At 40.3% G+C, this 15,152-nt stretch overlaps 2 protein-coding genes and 1 long non-coding RNA gene across 3 annotated transcripts; all 3 read right to left on the bottom strand.

Annotated features, from left to right (window-relative positions):
* Positions 1 to 834: 834 nt before the first annotated feature.
* LOC308106193 (uncharacterized protein) lies at positions 835 to 2,886 on the bottom strand. The gene is made up of 2 exons (XM_080457253.1): positions 2,691 to 2,886; positions 835 to 2,051 (listed from the first exon to the last, which is right to left on the bottom strand). Exons 1-2 carry the CDS (start codon positions 2,746 to 2,748, stop codon positions 850 to 852), a joined length of 1,260 nt encoding a protein of 419 aa, XP_080313379.1. The 5' UTR covers positions 2,749 to 2,886; the 3' UTR covers positions 835 to 849.
* A 1,630-nt stretch (positions 2,887 to 4,516) lies between these two features.
* Positions 4,517 to 7,300, bottom strand: LOC308073532. Its single transcript, XR_013932000.1, has 3 exons — positions 7,113 to 7,300; positions 6,413 to 6,536; positions 4,517 to 5,748 (listed from the first exon to the last, which is right to left on the bottom strand). It is a non-coding gene; the product is annotated as an uncharacterized lncRNA (long non-coding RNA).
* A 1,539-nt stretch (positions 7,301 to 8,839) lies between these two features.
* On the bottom strand, positions 8,840 to 13,763 carry LOC308106276 (uncharacterized protein; the record flags this gene model as incomplete). Its single annotated transcript, XM_080457328.1, has 4 exons — positions 13,563 to 13,763; positions 12,264 to 12,432; positions 10,778 to 10,987; positions 8,840 to 10,038 (listed from the first exon to the last, which is right to left on the bottom strand). Exons 2-4 carry the CDS (start codon positions 12,430 to 12,432, stop codon positions 8,840 to 8,842), a joined length of 1,578 nt encoding a protein of 525 aa, XP_080313454.1. The 5' UTR covers positions 13,563 to 13,763.
* Positions 13,764 to 15,152: the final 1,389 nt, after the last annotated feature.

Raw genomic sequence — 15,152 nt, 5'->3', positions numbered from 1 at the left:
CCAGTTTTATTTGCTCATTTCTTTGTCATTTATTGTTTATTCTGTATCCTGTATGATTTCTCTCTCTGATTGGATAAAACAAAACAAAATCTGACTTGATAATGCATTTACTAAAGAGCTGGAGAGACAGGGAGGCCCATGTTAATGAACAAACACTATCTATAGCAATGATTACTATCAGAATATGGAGCTATTTAACACTTATTTGAACAAAAACATAATTATCACTTACCCTAACTTTAACTTATTTAACCTTATGTGCAGATGACCACTGCACTGCACAGCAGCAATGCTATAGCGTCATTCATGGCACACACTGAAAATGAATATGGTAATTTTTTTATACCAAATGTCCAACAAATTGTAACCCTAATGAACATTTTGCAGAGCAGTTTAAATTCCTAGCGCGACCTCTATGTTGATAACTGATGTCCCCTCCAGATAATACTCTTGATATAACTCCTTGTTTGTGGTTACCCTTAACTTACGTACTGAGATCTGTATTTTTATTTGAAAACCGAATATGGTCAGATACAATCATACTGTTAAGAGTAGTAGTGTAGTAGTGCTCAAATACACTGACCCACATCGTTTTCATTGAGAAAATGAGAAACAGATCAATTGTGTTGATTTTATTAGGACACTTTGTCAGATTCTGTGATTCCTTCCTCTGTCATATTTGATTACAGTGAATGATAATACATTTGTTTTGTGTGAGATATCACATGTTACCTCAGATTGCTTCTCTGAAAAAAAAGCAGGTTAGTTGAAAAGTAACAACATGTATTTATTTTTTCTTCAGATGCCTCTTCAGATTAACATTTCTATTGAAGCTTCTTTGGCAAACCCCTACGTGCGTTTTTCTCCTGTATGAGTCATAATGTGTTGTTTCAGAGTACCGCTCTGACCAAAGACTTTGCCACAATCTTGGCAAGTAAAGGGTTTTTCACCTGTATGAATCCTCATGTGTTGTTTCATGTTACCTATGTGAGCAAAGCCTTTGTTACAATATGTACAAGTGAAGGGTTTTTCGCCCGTATGAATCCTCATGTGCTCTTTCATATGACTCATTTGACCAAAGACTCTGCTACAACATGTACACGTAAAGGGTTTTTCCCCGGTATGAATCCTCATGTGTTGTCTCATATTAGCCACGTGACCAAAGACTTTGCTACAATATGTACACGTAAAGGGTTTTTCACCCGTATGAATCCTCATGTGTTGTTGCAGTCCAACCTTGTGACCAAAGAGTTTGCCACACTCCGTACAAGTGAAGGGTTTTTCACCTGTATGAGTAACCATGTGCCTCTTCAGATCAACATTTTGACTGAAATTTCTTTCACAAACCTTACAAGTGAAGGGTTTTTCGCCTGTATGAATTCTCATGTGTTGCTTCCGATGGCTCGTGTGACCAAAGACTTTGCCACATTCTGTACAAATACAGCTATTCTTCCCTGTGGTACTCCTCATGGTTTGGGATTGTTTTGAAGACAATCTTTGTCCTTCTACGTGTTGTGTTTTGTGTGATTTCAGTGTGTTTAAATCTGACTGATCATCCCTTGTCTCCTCCCAGTCATCACTGTCTTCAGTCACAGTGTCAGATTCAGAACCATCTGAAGCGAGGAGCTGGTCATCATTAGTTGGTTGTGATGTTCCACAGTTCTCTACATCAGCTTGTGTTTTCGTGTGTTCAGTTGAGGTGCTGGCTAGAGGCTCTGTCTTTCCGTTTTCATCGTCCTCTTCACTTTTCACTACTATTAATGTCAACGTTGACCCAGCAGCCTCCTGTGGTGTTTGAAGCAGCTCCTCCTGCTGTTCTTCTTTAATCTGTGGAGGCTCTGGTTCCTCCTGGACCAAAATGGTGTTCCACTCCACCTCTTGTTCTTCTTTAATCTGTGGAGAGACTGGTTCCTCCTGAACCAAAATAGTGTTCCACTCCTCTTGTTCTTCTTTAATATGTGGAGACTCTGGTTCCTCCTGGACCAGACTGGGGTTCCTCCCCTGTTGTTCAGGGGACACCTCCTCCTTATACACAGGGAGCTGTGGGAAATCTAGAAGGAGAGGGGAGGTAATGTCAGCATAGAGCAACTCAATGTGTTTTTTGATTGGCAACCTAGAGAGATTTGCTGATTTCCTTTGCAATGATCGCCAGTGATGTTACATTTTTACATTGTGTGTTTTTGTCAAGGAACACTTGTCAAAAGGGCAAAGTATTAATTAGTGTGTACATGTACTATGCAAATGCTGAACTGACCTATTGCAAGTCATGACCACTTGTTTAGTCAGCCTGTGCCATGTTTTCCCATTGATTGCAGCCCACATGTACCCTTGTGCCCAGAGATGGTTTTGGTGCCCCACCTCTCCAGGTGCCCACTCGTCCAGGTGCCCAGTCATCCCAAAAATATGGTGCCCAGATGTCCCTAGAGCCCACCTGTCTTGTTTTCAGTTACGATCGGGGCTAACGACTAGATTGCTTAGCTCTGGTCCATAGCTTTAGGAGTTCTCCTTCTAGATTGCTGGGCTACGTGTACCTGTCTGTATTTTGTACAAGCTCGTTCCCAAAATACTAGCCTCTGATGTTAAATGAACCAACGTTACAAAGCAGAACCTAGAAGACAAACACGACTTGTAAAAATAAATAAGCATATGTACAGCTATAGTACTATATCTAACTAACAAGCGATGCTTACCTGCAGGTGCAGGATCTATCAGGTCAGTTTTCATCTCTTCTCTGGCCTGGTCACTCATCACAACCACTGTTCTGTGGTGCTTCTCTTTTTTTAATTCCAGGTGATACTGTAACTGATGTTAAATGTAGAAAATAGGTCCGTCTGGTGTTAGATGTGTGCTGTTTACCCACCACAGACTTTTGTATGGCTGTGTTCAGCTCTGTTGTTTACAGTCACTGTGACAATCAGTGTTGCCAGATCCTGCGAGAGAAACCTGGTCTATGAAAACAAGCCCAAAAGAAGCTAGCCATTCACCCTTTAAACATAATACATTATTGGCTTTTTGAAAATAGCAGATCTACAAAATCCTGAAGAAAAACATAAATTAGACAATTTTAAAACATTTTCACAACACAAATCTTGTATGTATGGGGTCCCTGGCATAAACTATTTTCAGTTTGGTGGTCCGCAGATATATTAATTTGGGGGCCCTTGACTTGAAAATGTTTGAGAAACACTGGTTTAAACAACATTAGGAAACAAGCCCAAAATAAGCAACTACAGAGAAACAAGCCCAAAAAACCACAACCCACAACTACAAATACAAACAACTTAACAGAAAAACAAGCCCATGGTCGCTTATAATAAGCGGACATGGCAACACTGCTGACAATGCCCCGGAAGTTATATGTGGAGAACTCACAAAACATGAGGAGGTGGCAATAGCGCCGCCCTAGAGTAGGACCGAAATACTACACGACCTTTACAATTATGCAGACTGGATTGGAAACAGGATTCTTGAATATGCACAAAGCTTGCATTTTACGGGACACATGAATACCAAAAGAAATACTAACATTGGTCGAAGTTGCAGGTCTACATCAACTAATGGCATGCTTACATAAGAAATATCACTGCGTGGACCACAGTAATTACTCATTTACAAGATGCAACTTTAGTCATATCATATGGAAGTACATATCCCCATTAAGTAAAATGACACTATGGGCACTATTTTTCGCCACATTAAGACTATTACTATGTTGCAAGTCACTATCATAGGATTTGGGAAAACTTGTCCATGCATTCATATTCTTCAGTAAACGTGACACAACTTTAATAGTGTCCTTTACGGTTTATCCCTCAAAAAACAATCGATCAGACGACTGCAATTGATTCAGATTCCTGTGGCTTGAGTCTTTACTAATACCAAGAAAGTGAATCGTATCACTCCAGTTTTTAGATCTAGAGATCAGATCATCAAGAAAGGTGGAAATAGAGAAACAATTAATTAATCAGAAAAGAAGGTCAGATATTAATGTGAGCAGCCAGTGTTAAATACAGTGCATGATATACATAAGGTGTGGTTAAAATAGCATGGAACAAGTTAAATAGCAGATTGTAATAACAGTTATGCAAGTTGCATGGTGGGACTGGGAAAATATCAATATATGCAACAGGGCACACCTGCAGTCATGTACCGTACACCGAAATATAATCAGGTGTGCAGCCTGTGCCATCAGGACAGCCAACCTGGTGACAGTGCTTGTTCAACAGTCTGATGAGCCAGGTGGAAACTGAGTTGAAGAGTCATGGCAGACCTACATATTTCTGGGAGTTTGTTCCCGAAAACAGACCTGTCCCAGATTACCTGAAAAGTCTGGATGGTTCATTATGTATCAAAAGATCAGAAATGTATTTTGGCCCTCACAAGGATTAAAGCAAAAACTAATCTCAAGACTGAGAATTTGTGAAATAGTGCAAAAAAAAGTCCTCCACCATAGTGCTGCATTTCCTAAACAACTAGCTCAATATTGTAGAATTATGTTAGGGTATTATCATATGTTCTTTCTGTTCTACATACACTTGCTTTGATGAAAGCAATTGCTATAGAAGATGCTTCTCTGAACATGTATATTCCATTGCTAGTTTGACCCAATCAAATACACTTTAATCTTATACAAGATTACTGAAACCAGTCATGGTGACCAAGAACTTTAATCCATGCATTCAGTGCTTTATAAACCAACATCAGTTGTGACAGTCACTATAATGTATGATTGAGCGCTGAAATACAGACATAAATAGTTTCCTTTGAGACATTGAGAAACAAATGAATTATGTTGATTGTATTTTGCAATGTTGACATTGTCAGATTAAGTGATTCCTCTGCACGGTCATATTGGATTACTTATATTAGCGAATAATATGGTTGTTTCTATGAGATATCACCTGTTACCACGAGTTGCTTCTTTGAAAAAATCATGTTAGTATTCAACTAACTGTTAGTTGAACATTCACTTTTTTATTGTCCATGTGCCTCTTCAGATTAACATTTCGTGTGAAGCTTCTTTGGCAATCTTGTAGAAGGGGTTTTCACATGTACAGTATGAATCCACTTGTAGTTTCAATCTAACCTTCTGACCAAAGACTTTGCCACACGCAAATAATGGGGTTTTCACCCGTTTTGGAGTCCTCACATTTTCAGACTTCCTTGAGCTTTTGCTACAAGTAAAGGGTTTCTCATGCATGAATCCTTGTGTGTTCTTTCAGATGACTCATGTGCCCAAAGACTTTGCTAACATATATTCAATGAGGGGCTTTTCACCTGTATGAATCCTCATGTGTATTGTCAGACTACCCTTCTGACCAAAGACTTCGCCACACGTTGTACAAGTAAATTCTTTTTCACCTGTATGAGTCTTCATGTGCCTCGTCCTATGACTACTGGTAGTGAAACTCTTGTCACAAACCTTACAAGTGTAGGGTTTTTCACCTGTATGAAACCTCATGTGTATTTTCAGGTGACTATTTTCTAAAAAGATTTTGCCACACTCTGAACAACAATGGATCTTCTTCCCCTGTATGTATCTTATCGATGAAGTCTGTTTTTTAGATTCCAAGTCCTGAGGCAAGTTTTTGCTTGTTGACCCATGAGCCTCCTCTGGTCTTTGAATTATCTCCTCCTCCTGTTCTTCTTTAATCTGTGGAGGCTCTGGTTCCTCCTGGACCAGATTGGAGCTTATCGCCTGCTGTTCAGGGAACACTTCCTCTTTACACACAGGGAGCTGCAGGAAATCTAGGAGGAGGAAAGGGGAGGTGATGTAAGCAGAGAGCAATTCAATGTGTATGGCATGCAAAAACATACAATAATAAAATTAAAATAAATAGACAAATAGACAGGGGATAGACAAATTTGGCAAAATGTTGGCAAACGTTAAAGAAAATATGGCTTATCTACCATTATCACTAAGTTCTAGCAGACAAGGCAATGTAAATGTACTGTCACTTTAAAAACCCAATCTATACTTTGTCGTATGATGGTGTCGCACACCAGAAATAGCCTAGATCTAAAAAGCTTGAAGCGCGTCGTGTCTTGTTGTGAGCTTGTAGATCTGCCATTTTCGTCAGGGAAGGCAAGTCCTTCATTCTACAGCGCTGCTTCACCACACCACTTGCATCACTGAGTTCAGACACCACAACACCTCCACTGAGATCGCCATCATGCATAGGACGATAATCGCTGCTATCATGATGCTAATTAATGTTCCTCCCTGGCTCCCAAAACAAACGTGCCGATGATGATGGCTCTCGCTTAAAAATTGTATTTAATGTATTATTTTGGACGGCAGCCTGCAGGGGCCCTAAGCGGACGCGTAATTCGCGTATGGGGCGGACCGGCACCGAGTCCCTGAATGCATGTGTACCAGATAATACTATGTGTGTGTGTGGCTGTTACTCACTGCAAGTGTTGTTGTCCACCAGTGTCCTACAGGACACAGTAGAGTTCAGGTCCTGACTCTTGGCTAGCATGTGGTCCTGAGGGGGCACACTGTGACCAGATAGATGACCATCACTGTTGGACATCTGGCGCACACACACACACAAAATATAAAATTAAACAACTACACATGGGGTGTAAACATGCACATACAAGCCTCTCTTGTTCTACATCCATCTTAACTGAGGAGAGAGGAAACCTCTAGGATCCCTGAGGGTCCCCGCCAGACCCCACTCTGAGAACCAGGCATTTAGATTCACTTTGACTTCTACTCAACTACATCTCAGAGGCAATTACACTTTTACTCCACTACCATTATTTGACAACTTTAGTTACTAGTTACTTTGTAGATTTTGATTATTATTACAAAACATATGAACCACTTCAGCCCTATATACAATCTACAAGCTCACAGCTTGGAGATCTTCATACATTTGAAAAATTGTGAAATGGTACAATCTGCACGATGAGTACTTTCTACTGGTACTTATGTATATTGATACCACCAATACGTTTGTACTTTTACTCAACTACATTTTGAATTCTGGACTTTTACTTGTAACAGAGTATTTCTAAATTGTGGTATTGGATACTTTTACTTAAGTAAAACAATTTTGTACTTTTCCCACCACTGGTCGTAGCAAACAAGCTATTCACCTTACCTTCAGATGCAGGTCAGAGTGACAGAGGGTTTTCATCTCTTCTCTGACCAGGTAACTCGCATCATCACAACCACAGTTCAGCTGCTTTTATGCTTTTTTTTTCCCGATTCGCGATGATACCGTAACTAAACTATGACAATAAATAGAACCTGGCCCCGTAGTGTTAGCTGTGTGCCGCTGCGTTCGTTTAACAACACAGAATACCGTGACGAATACCCCGGAACCGGAACTTCTCTTAATCTCTTCTGTGGATTTTAATGGCAGCTTGCATCCATTGTGTTGCATTACTGCTGCCATCTGCTGGATCTCCCACTAATCATTATTCTTCTCAACAGTCTGGTTTGAGACTGAGCAAATACTTCTTTCCCCAATCGATAGACAGACAGACAAACTGCAAGTGGATTCAGAATGCTGCTGCTTGAGTCTTTACTAATACCAAGAAAGTGGATCATGTCACTCCAGTTCTTAGATCTAGAGATGAGATGAGATCATCAAGAAAGGTGAAAGAAAATAAACAAAAAATGTCAGACATCACATCGATATGAGCAGTGTGAAATATTTACATAAACGTGTATGATAAGGCGAGGTTAAAAATAGCAATGGAACGATGCAGTTAAACAGCAGCAGATGTGTAAGGTAATGGTTTAAATTAAACAAAATGAGGCAGTTAAAAAGCAGAAGATATAATATCAAACGTGACAGAGCAGAGCTATAGTGCCAGTGCAGCAGCAATCAGATCACCAAATAAAAGGTGAAAAGAAACTGAAAACAGGTCAGATATCATTATTAGTAGTGTGAAATACATAAAAGGTGCATTATTTATACATAAGGGGCCCCATCTTGCGTGGCGCCTTATCTCTTATGCCTAATCTTATTAGGCATTTTTTATTATTTTGGAAAACATTTTAAAATTGTGAAAATGGCCGATCTACATAGATGTGTTGTGAGCTTGTACATCGGCTATTTTCACTATTACATTGTTTTCTTCTTTTCTTCAAAATAATAACAAATGCCTAATAAGATAAGCCATAAGGGATAAGGCACCGCACAAAATAGGGCCCAAGGTGTGTTGTTAAAATAGCAATGAAATAAGGCAGTTAAATAGCAGGCGATGTATTAACAGATATATGAAGGTGCGTAGTTTAAAAGGAAAATATCAATAAAATGAGGCAGTTAAAAAGCAGCAGATATAACAAACGTGACAGAGTATACATAAGTTATAGTGCCAGTGCAGCAGCAACAGGGCACATCTGCAGTCATACGTATGTACACCGAACAACTGAGAATTGAGAGTTGTAGCAGGCCTGCAGATTTCTGGGAGATTGTTCCAGTATGTGGTGAATAAAAACTGGCACTTACGTCTCCACATTTAGTCTGACTTTGGGTTCAGAAAGCAGACCTGTCCCAGACGACCTGAGAAGTCTGGATGGTTTATGATATATCACAGCCACAGGATCAGAAATATATTTTGGCCCTAAACCATTCAGTGCTTTATTAAACAAACAGTATTTTGAAATCAATTCTTTGATAGACAGAGAGACCAGTGTAGCGAGACAGGATCATGTATTCAATAGTACTATTGAGCACTCAAATACACTGTAAAAATAAATGAAAATACAAATAATTTTCTTTGACAAAATTAGGAACAGATCAATTGTTTATTTTACTAATGTTGACATTATGAGACTGGGTGATTCCTCTGCATGGTCATATTGGATTACAGTGAATCATAATATATTTGTTTTGTATGAGATATCACGTGTCACCTCACTTCCTAGACAGACAGCTGTATGAATCCTCATATGTCTATTCAGATCACCATTTGTATTGAAACGTATTTCACAAACCTTACAAGTAAAGGGTATTTCACCTGTATGAATTCTCATGTGTAGTTTCAGACTAATCATGTGACCAAAGGCTTTGCTACAGCATGTACAAGTAAAGGGTTTTTCACCTGTATGAGTCATCATATGTTGTTTCATTTTACTCATGTAACCAAAGACTTTGCCACAATCTGTACAAGTAAAGTGTTTTTCACCTGTATGAATCCTCATGTGTAGTTTCAGGCTACCCATGTGAACAAAGACTTCGCCACACTCTGTACAAGTAAATGCTTTTTCAACTGCATGAGTTATCATGTGCCTCTTCAGATGGCCATTTTGACTGAAACTTCTTTGGCAATCTGTACAAGTGAAGGGTTTTTCACCTGTATGAGTCATCATGTGCCTCTTCAGATCACCCTTTTTATTGAAACGTCTTTCACAAACCTTACAAGTGAAGGGCTTTTCACCTGTATGAATCCTCATGTGTTGTTTCAGACGACTCATGTGACCAAAGGCTTTGCCACACTCTGTACAAATACAGCTATTCTGCCCTGTGTGACTCCTCGTGGTTGGAGATAGTTTCGATGATTTCAGGTCCTGGGGAAACTTGTGGCACAAAGACGATTTTTGTCCTTCCACGTGTTGTGTTTTGTGTGATTTCAGTGTGTTTAAAGCTGACTGGTCCTCCCTTGTCTCCTCCCATTCATCACTGTCTTCAGTGTCCGATTCAGAACAGTGTGAAGAGAGGAGCTGGTCATCACTAGACGGCTGTGATATTGCCCATTCCTCAGCTTGTGTTTTCATGTGTTCAGTTGAGGTGCTGGCTAAAGTCTCTGTCTCTCTGTTTTCATCATCATCTTCACTTTTCACTACTAGTAATGTCAACGTTGACCCAGCAGCCTCCTCTGGTGTTTGAAGCAGCTCCTCCTCCTGTTCTTCTTTAATCCGTGGAGGCTCTGGTTCCTCCTGGACCAAAATGATGTTCCACTCCTCTTGTTCTTCTTTAATCTGTGGAGACTCTGGTTCCTCCTGGACCAAACTGGGGATCCTCTCCTGTTGTTCAGTGGAAACCTCCTCTTTACACACAGACAGCTGTGGGAAATCTAGGCAAAAGAGTGAGAGTTAGATGTTAATCTTTTTTATATATATAGTTTTGAAAAAGAACTTCCACACACCCAGATTAGTTTAAAAGCAGGTGCGTAGGCGACAAACAGTAGATGAGATCAATGATAAAATGTTTCGGTCGTGTGCCTGAGGAAGGTCCACACGACCAAAACGTTTCTTCCACATTAAATAACCTCTCTTGAACGTGCAAGTGGCAGTGCAAAACTATACTGTATATGAGGATCAACTGATGCACAAACTTGGACACATCATCAGTGTTGTTACCTGGAGTCACTGGGTGTTTCGGGTCTTGCAACAGACACCCTCCTCCAGGCAACCCGACCGAGGCTGATCAGACCCCGGCCTGTGTCCAAGTGGCATGAGCTACTGCCCCCACTGTCTCTTGGGGGTTAGAGACAGTGCTAATTAGGGGTTAGGGTTAGGGCAGACCGACAACGCGGATCCACTCACACGTGGCAGTATGTGAGTGAATCCACACCATCAGTCCAACCCACACCACCTAACCCGGCCGGGTTAGGAGAGATATTGCAGCTGGTGTTGGCGACCATAGGAGGCTCTAGGCACTGTCTCATATATATAGTTTTAAAACTTTAGAGGGTACTAACTATTTAAAACAGACAAGCCACTAGAACTAGATGATCCAGCTAGAATTAATGAAGAGTTCATATAATACTCTGAAGATGCAGAGAGAAAGAGACGCAAGAGAATGTTATCTACCAGCATCCACACGGAGAACATATCCAGATCCTTTTATAAGTCTATGTAAGGTCAACGTTGACCCATCAGCTTCCTCTGGTGTTTGTTGTAGCTCCTCCTCCTGTTCTACTTTAATGTGTGGAGGCTCTGGTTCCTCATCCTGGACCAGACTGGGGCGATGCTGTTCAAGGGACACCTCCTCCTCTTTACACACAGGGAGGAGTGGGAGATCTAGGAGGAGAGGGGAGGTAACGTCAGTAGAGAGTAACTCAATGTGTTTTCTGATTTGAATAAGATTCATTCTCCTATTTTGAATTCAGAATTGTGTCAAAATTGGCCAAAAATGTAATTAGAATATTTATTGTTTTTCAACCATACGTATATTCAAACCATTTGAATACATCTAATTTCATTTCATTTCATTGTTATATAAACTATTGTATGCAGTAAAACTTAATTTAAAGACAGCAGACCTTTTTTCTCACTAACTTTCTCTCTCTATTACTTATGACATCACATTTTATTCTTATATTATTATAGCCTTTTAATATGCTTAGGTAATGTAATGGATTAGACACAAGCCCGAACAGATATCCCTCCGAGTGACGTGCTGTGATGGAATAATCGTTACCTTAACATGAAATAGGAATCTATAAACCAATCAATTCAATCAGACTCATAGCTACACACTCATAGCCAAAATACATCCCTCATAATATGGGGTCGTGGTATACAAGATCAATGGTCTAAGATCAATGAGCGAGCGAGATTGAGATCGAAAGAAAATGAAACTAAAAAAGCATAGCTCGTTTTGGGACCATTTAAAAAAGGATGATGACAAAACCGCATACAAACATTGCTAAACAGTGCACAAATACTGAGGCAGCACGAACAACATGCTAAACCACAAGGTCCCTGTGTATCCAAGCGATCCATTTGGTCATAACTGCATTTCAAGCTTAGGCTACACAATTGATTAAAACAAGACAATAACACAGAATCTTTACTAAATAATTGATCATTAATTAACCAAATGATGTCAGCCATTTGCAATAATACTATATATAACAGCACTGCATGGCCCATTTGACTGTGATGATGTTGGTTTTATCTCACTACCTTATACGATGCTTCTTGGCGAGCAGCTGCAGCCAACAACCGATTTGCAGGCTCTGAGCCTTGGTTTCAGGGAACCCAAAAGGTTGTTTGCACATCTTTCTTTTTCTCACAAAGCATGACTACATGCAGGGTGCAACCATGCTTTCATCAGTCACATTTGGTATCATCGCAGCAGGAAATTCAAGTTACTTGTCTTTGGGAACATAGAAGACTGTCAAATAAGTCACAGTTTTCACTTGATCCCTACATGCCCTGAGAAAGCGTGCGCCCGTCTGTTTTAATGACCATAGGCTGTGTTAGGGGCGTGCCGGCCCACCCATCTCTTTTGCTTACTCGTCCTAAATGTCATTCCTGGCGCTGTGTGTGTGTTTGTGTGTGTTTTACTCACAGCAGTTGTTGTCCTCTAGGGTGAAGATGGGAAGCTTGCACACTGTAGTCCTCCAGGGGGCAGCAGAGCTCAGGTCCTGACGCAGGGCTGCAGAGCAGTAGGAATGCATTTGGTCCTGAGGCTGAGGGGACATGCTGTGACTGGATAGATGGCCATCATTGTTGGACATCTGACACACACACACACACACACACACACACACACACACACACACACACACACACACACACACACACACACTTTTAAAATTCAACAAATGCACACATCAGCATCGACTTTGAGACTGAAAGCTGCAAATAGATCACAAATACAAATTGAACCGCATCGCACCAGTCCACACCCTTGTTTTCTGGACTATTTGCATTACAGTGTATTTGTCTGAGATTTTCGGGTGGGGACCTGACTTAGTATTCACTTGGTATTCACTGACTTGGTATTCAGACTTGGATCAAGACAGTCATTGGTCATAATGATATGACAGTCTTGTATCAAGGCTATCACTGAGTTAATATTCACTTACTGATTGAATACTTTATTTAGAAGTTTGCAGGGGGAAAAAGCACATGAAAGTACAGTTTAAATACAAGGTCAACTAAATAGGATTGAAAAGCCCATGAAAGCCTAATCTAATGGCTTGTTTCAATCTAATATAAAGGCTCTGTACAAAACGACATTTTTATTTGAGGGGTGAAAGAAATCGAGCTGGGACGGGTTTAGCTCTGGTCCATAGCAGAAGGAGACCTTAACCTTAATGTAGCCCATTTCGGAACCCTGTATGCCGTTTTTGTATTTGGGATGGCGGTATCCCTCCCAAATACAAAAAAAGATATATACAGGGTTCTGAAAGGGGCTGTCACTTTTCAGCCGTTGCCGGTTGCCCGAACACCCCCGGTAGCGCAGGCTACGCAGCCTCTCGTCTTTAGTAAAAACAAAAAATACACTTTCGCTACTCATCAGAACAAAGACGGTTTTACGATGTTGAAGGACTACCTTTCCTTGGTGGGAACACTCGTATCCTCCCCCACCTCACGTCTAAAATACACTTTTTGGCCAGAAAATAAAATATTTCACCGGAAGAAATTTGTTTTAGTTACTCCACTGCGCCCCCTACAGATCTGGTCAATGGAATTTGTCTATGTTGGGTTTATGGACACAGAGATATCTCATGTTGTGTGACTGAATAGCAAACAAACGATGTTGCTTTTCGAGTCTCTAAAACACTCAAACATAAAGAATGAAAGAAAAAACCCCAGAACTGATTATTTGGCTATCGATTCGTAGCTAACAAGCTACGCTTACCTTCAGATGCAGGTCAGTGTGACAGACGTTTTCATTCAATCTCTCCTCTGGTGAGGTCGCTCATCATCACAACCACAGTTCAATTTCAGGGTTGTTGTAACTTGTCTGTGGTACTTTTTCAATTCCCAATGATACCATAAGTAATATTAAATATAGAAAATAGCACCGTAGTGTACTAGTGTTAGATGTGTGGGATTGTGCTGTCTACCGACAGTCTGTTGTTTACGGTCACTGTGACAATGCCCCGGAAGTTGTGTGAAGGACAGAACTCTGAGCTGCAGAAGCAATGGCGCCGCCCTAGAGTAGGACTGGAAAACTAAACTACCTTTAGTGTAATAGACTGGATTGGAAACAGGAATCTTGAAAATGCTCTACACTCTAGATGAGGGTTCTCAAACTTATTCCAGGCCAGACCCATATTTTATGTGTGTAAAACTCTTACTGTCCTTATTTAGAGCCTTATTAATAGTAAACAGATTGTTTATTATTGTTATTATTATTATTATTATTATTACTATTATTATTATTATTAGTATTGCAGTGTCAAAAGTCCAGTAGCCTACCATCCGTGAGTTAATAACAAAAAGCATTTATTCTCTGTCAACTTGGTCGTCACCAGGATACAGATAAATAAATACAATTAAACATAAACTTAAACGCACGGTGGCTAAACCAACAGCCCTCTCAAACAGTCAAAAAAACGGTTTGCCTCCCATCAGCAACACCTGGCTGCGCTTGATTACAGACCCTGTTAAGTACCTAGGCAACCTTGGCCTTAACCGCGCCCTGCAGTGACGTCATCAAATTAGAAACAAGTCAAATGGCTCTTACAATTATATTTAGGTTATTATGTTCGTTTTATTTTGGTTAGGGTTTGTAAATGATTCATTTTAAATTGTATTTCCATATTCTGTATTTACTTGGCTCATTAATTATCTCGTATCCCTTACTTTTACTCAACTTCATTCCGGGTGAGAAAGCACTATACAGTTTTTTGACATTCTAACACTGTGATTACTGCCATTAAAACGTAATTTGTTATGTTACAGGATTACCTACTGACAAATGGTCGCTAAAATAAAGGTTGCCTTATGAATCCAATTATTAAACTTATACATGAATAATCAATGATGAAGTGTAGGCCAATAATGAACAGTCGTAGCTCTCTGAGAGAGAAAGAGAGGGTGCAGCCTACCCTTAAGTAGGCCTACATTGTAGTGATTGCCTTCAATCACTGGTAGGCCTAAATAGCTTGTAGGCCGAATGATATGGGTATACTCACAATGTAATGGTTTTGATAGGCTTTCAATAGGCTATAGCTCTCATAAAAATCTGAGAAAGACAAAATGTTTTGCCGTTATCCGTAGTAGCCTATCAAACGATAATGCTTGTTACAGGTAGACGCAGGCTATTAGCCAATGCATTGATCTGTTGTGTACCCCGGTAAAGCTCGAGAACTGTGGCGTAGCTGCAACAGGTCGCACGTCGAAAATAGGCGATCTACAAGCTCACAAACGTTGCGTGCTCGACGCGTTGTGAGCTTGTAGATCATCTATTTTCGGTGCACAACCCCGCTCGACGATGAAGTAC

This window comes from Gymnoscopelus braueri (genome assembly GCF_963280865.1).
Source record: "Gymnoscopelus braueri genome assembly, chromosome: 18".
NCBI classification, from domain to species: Eukaryota; Metazoa; Chordata; class Actinopteri; order Myctophiformes; family Myctophidae; genus Gymnoscopelus; species Gymnoscopelus braueri.
Note: the sequence above shows the minus strand (reverse complement) of the source record. Positions and strands in the feature narration are given on the sequence as shown.